The sequence below is a fragment of the Chlamydotis macqueenii genome, chromosome 13 (genome assembly GCF_036417535.1).
Source record: "Chlamydotis macqueenii isolate bChlMac1 chromosome 13, bChlMac1.mat, whole genome shotgun sequence".
In the NCBI taxonomy this organism is placed as follows: domain Eukaryota; kingdom Metazoa; phylum Chordata; class Aves; order Otidiformes; family Otididae; genus Chlamydotis; species Chlamydotis macqueenii.
Genome location: NC_141568.1, coordinates 16,948,321 through 16,953,138, shown reverse-complemented (window position 1 = coordinate 16,953,138; position 4,818 = coordinate 16,948,321). Strand labels below are relative to the sequence as shown.

Below are 4,818 nucleotides of genomic sequence, written 5' to 3'. Positions count from 1 at the left end.
ATAGAAAATTCCCGCCAGGCAGCTTGTACTAATGTTTATCCGGGTGTTTTCCAAACCTGTAAGTTGTGAAATACTTGGCTCCTTGCAGCCTACAACTCAAGTTCAGTTGCAGTGCTCATGTGCTTATTATCTCTTCATCTGTCCTGTGGTGTTGAATAGCGAGTGACTCCTATCTCAAGAACACATCAGAGAAATACAGCTTCACTTTTTTATGCAGTAGATAACTAAAGTTGCCGCTTTTATTGTGAGATAATGCCACATTGCTATACTGAATATACTACCAGTAATTAAAGAGCCATTAGTTGGGTGAAAAAGTGGTAGGTGGATGGGGCAAAGTCTAAGGGATTTCATCTGCTGCTTACTTTTTGCTGTAAACAAGATCTTACTTAAGTTTTATTTACTTCCATTTCAGTGAAGAAGAAGTCCTGTTGATGGAAAGCCCTCTGTGGTGTGGACTTTATCTCTATTGTGAAGAAAAAATGACTTTTTCATAACAAGCAGGAATAACAAATACACATGCAAAGTTTAGAGAAATATTCTTCCATTAACAGTTAAAGATTTTACTTCCCCATGTTTATTTCAGTTTAAAAACTAAATTAATACCACTCAAATATTCTTGGTTGTTATATAATCAGATTTTGAAAACTAAGTTCTAATTAGTACTTGTAATTTATCTGTCAAGATGAGTAACATAGCTATTTAGCAGCTGTCCAGAACAATGTACAGGATATTACAATATGTTTCTTAGTAATCAGTAGTTGTCTTGATCTTACTACAAATCATTGACTTAAAAATAAGCAAGAGTAAGTATAAAAAATGTTAGGCACAACTGAAATAAAAACTTCAAAAGCAAACACTTGATGCCATACAGTTTTTCCACAGTGAGTTTGGACACATTCAGAAAACTAAAATAAGGTCCTTGCAAGCGCTGAATTTATTGCTTTCTTATGGCAAAGTCCACTTTACTCTACAGGAGAAGAAAAAATAATGGTTTCATTTGCAAGGTGAAGTTCTTATGATACTGGACACTGTGTTACTACGATAATTTTCTGACACATAAAAAACAGTATCAAGGATCTCTCCCTCCCTCCCACCAGAGCCTGATCCAATTCCTCCATACTTTAAGACATCTTGGAAGCCTAACTGAATCAAACTTTTTGAGAATACTCATAGTATGTATATTTAATGTATCAATAGCCGAACTGCCACTGAAGTACGCAATGTACTTGACACCAAATATAGCACGAAGTCTGTAAGTGTTTGTCACACAACACAGAATTCTCATCCCTCCTATTTTTTTTCTCGAGGCATGTTACCCTTCACATTTTACTTGTTAAAACCTATTAACACAAGATAATTCAGTAAATGAGCTTGACTGTGTAAACAACTCTTACTACTTTCAAACCTAAATAAAGCAAAGAATAAAAATAGCTTTATATTTTTGATCTATCCAAAAGCTTTGTGCTATTAAGATATTTAAAAATAATTCTTACCCATACCAAGAATTTAAGTATGCTCTATTAAAACTTCAGATTATGTAAGGATTTTTGAGCATCTAACAATTTCTTCAGAAGGAAAACTTAGTTTTAAACTTTCAAAGCTTCTGTTTTCCACATACAGTCCTTTTCTGTTTTCTGCACGCAGACTTTCTAGAAATCACAAATCATTTTAATATAAAGTTAAAATGCTATATTCCTTACACTTCAAGCTTCTAGCCACCTTGCTGAGCTTCTCAGCACCAGTGAAATAGTGCTAATTTCATTATGTCCATATTAACTTAGAAACTTAACTCTGTTATCAATGCCAAATCTTTTATAACACACAAAACAAACCCTAAGAACTTTTACCTGTCTAGCTTGATCTGGACTGCTTAGTAAGCAAAACCAAGAGTATGAGGAGAAAGTGCTATGGAAGGAAAGACACAGAATCGCATTATTCACTAAGTCTATGTTCCTCGTCAGAGATTTTCTGTGCTTACTAAAGTATTTTCTTGCTTGGTTACACTCAAACTTTTTTTCTTGTCTTCCTCTGTTACAGTCTGACTCATTTGTTCAAACAGCTTTGATATCTTGGCAAATCTCAGGTGATTCTGAAATCTTCGTGCAGCAAAGGCATAAAGTAAAGGGTTAATACAGCTACCGATGAATACAAGTGCTCCAGAGATGTACACTCCTTTTTCTACAATTCCATCCAGCGCCAAAGACATTTCCTTGTTAGAGCATTCTATCTGAACTGAAATAATATCTAGGATGTTGAAGAGATGATGAGGTAACCAGCATAAAATGAAAGCCACCACAATGCTGGCAATGAGTCGTTCTGATCGCTGCTTAGATTGGTAAGTCATTCTGCTTATTCTTCTTGCAACACAGGTGTAACAAGTGCAAATAATTAAAAAAGGGATTACAAAACCTGCAAGAGTCTCCAGCAAAAGATATGACACTTTCTGTCTATCAGAAGAGTAGTTGCGACATGTGCATAGTAGTCTACCGTTCATTTCTTCCGTCTCTTGAAATGGAATGACAGAAATTCCGAAAGTAATAGACAGGAACCAAATGAGGACAATGATTAAAGAAATCTTTTCTTTTGTTTTGTATCTTTGAATTGTGAAAGGGTAAAACACAGCCATTAACCGCTCCAAACTCAGTGCTGTGATTAGAAATATACTAGCATACATGCTGCAGTAAATAACAAAAACCAGTATTTTGCAGAAGATTACTCCAAAAACCCATGAGTCAGCAAAGGAGTAAATCCAAATTGGTAAAGTAATCAGTACAAGGACATCTGCAATGGCCAGGTTCAAGATCAGCAGGACTGAAGGAGATACTTGCTTCATTTTTGTACAAACAGTCCAGATGACGATGCAATTTCCAGGGGTCCCAATAATAAACGCCAAGCTCAGTATTATGCAGACTACTGACCTCACAATATTCCACGTCGAGTGGACAGTGCTTTCCTCAGCTAGACTCATTCTGGAAATTCTTCAGTTTTTCTTGGTTGCCAATATCCTCCGTGCTTTGCAGTCTGCTTTTATTCTGAAGGTGTTAGTGAACTACTCGAGAGAAAGTTCTCTAACTGATCGTCTGTAGACTAATACGGCATATGAGCTCACATCCTAATGCTCACTCTTACAAACATCTGACCACATATGGCAGTTCCTGTTGTTTAGGAAGACAGTGTGCATTTCTGCACATAAAGCAAAAATAAAAATACAGTGTAGCATCTGACTTTGCTTTCAGTTATACATCCATCATACTTCAGCAGATTTTAAAGCAGCTTGGTGGTCTTTCAGAAGTCTTCCTATTTAAAGAAGCTTGCTACTTTGTTAAAGTTACTAATCTAATCAAAAGCTATGAGAAGAAATAAACGCTCTTTGTGCTATTCTACTCCTGTTTGTATGAATAACTCAACCTTTTTTTTTAATAAAAGCCAAAAAAAGAGAGGTGGCAGATAAAGCACAAATGTGCATTATATGTTTGACAGGAAAATCCATTCCAAAGCATAAAAAAGTGCCCACTGCCCTCATGTAATCTTTTTTTAATTCAGCAGAAAAGACTTGGTCATGCTTTAGAAATATGCTGGCACAAAGGAAACCAACTTTCGTCCTATAGTGAGATTATACTGGTACAATAAAGTGGGTGGGAGTTGTATTTCTAGTGTTCTGGGAAACTGCAGTCCTTTTGTCAAACAGTAACCATCAGAACAGTCTGGATACAGGGTTATAGGAGAAAATGTTCCATGTCAGAGAGAAAATACATTATTATGTTGTCCTCCTGTGCCAGTAACGGGCTATGACTTTATCTCCTAGGAAACTTGGTAGTCAGTGCAGTATTAAAATCCTGTCTGAATCCTAAGTCCTTCAGTGTCTAATCAAAGAATACGAAACTATTTTGTCCTGATGTCAAAATACCTTCTTTTGAAGTCCATTTCTAAAAAGTTAAAGGAGGAACTAAAACAGCAGCACCAACAGAAATGTTCAAGGGTCACAGCAGAAGTGAAACTGGAAGGGGATTTTCCATAAAAAAGATGCACAGAAAAAAGGAGTTATGCATAGCTCTACCTCTTAAATTTAAGACAGTGATATAGATTATTTCCCTAAGAATTGAGGCAGAACTTTACAAACCTGGCAAATGTAGTGTATAATATTAAGTTGAAAGGTATCTTTCACCATGGAAAAAGGATTGCACCACCACCACCCCCAAATCAGCTTAGTTGGTTTTGATCTCATAAGAGTATAATGAGATCAAGAGCAAATCCAGAATAACTCCACTGAAGTCAAGTATTATATCTTCAAAATACTATTTGTGTAATAAATATTTTAATTTGGATTTAATCCTAGACATGATTCTAGTTCCTTTTATTTTAAACAGCATTTAATACAGATTGGGTAGGGGAAAACCCAAACCAGTTGTTTGTAGTCTGAAGGCACTTTCTGAAAACTACTTGTGAAAATCAACTAATGAAAGGAAGTGCTGGGCAATGCATCTTCTTCTAATGAAATCACCTTTCTACACATTATTATTTCTCCAGAAGTAACTTTGGAAGGGCTCTTTATTAATTTATTGCCAGTGGCATATCTAGATTGAACTAATTTGCAGATTTTTATTGAAAAAAAAATATTAAAGGAGAGATGCCTGGTACCTCTAGTTACCTTATGCTACAGGGACAGGGAGGTTCTTTTAGGTAAAGTCTGAATCTAGATTATGATTATTGTATTACACGTTGATTATTAAGAATTTGACCTGTCTGGCAGAGGGCCTGGGTGACTAAAAGCCTAGGTAACTGAAAACTCTAGATAGTAAGAAAGCTGTACTGATAACA

The 4,818-nt window shown here is 35.7% G+C and overlaps 1 protein-coding gene across 1 annotated transcript; it reads right to left on the bottom strand.

Annotated features, from left to right (window-relative positions):
- Positions 1-1,506: 1,506 nt before the first annotated feature.
- On the bottom strand, positions 1,507-3,061 carry LOC104473844 (leukotriene B4 receptor 1). The gene has a single exon (XM_010115462.2). The coding sequence runs from the start codon at positions 2,966-2,968 to the stop codon at positions 1,958-1,960; it is 1,011 nt and encodes a 336-aa protein (XP_010113764.2). The 5' UTR covers positions 2,969-3,061; the 3' UTR covers positions 1,507-1,957.
- Between the last annotated feature and the right edge of the window lie 1,757 nt (positions 3,062-4,818).

What these genes read in the sequence shown, in the direction of transcription:
- LOC104473844 (XM_010115462.2), bottom strand. Translation starts at nt 2,968, where the DNA reads ATGAGTCTAGCTGAGGAAAGCACTGTCCACTCGACGTGGAATATTGTG.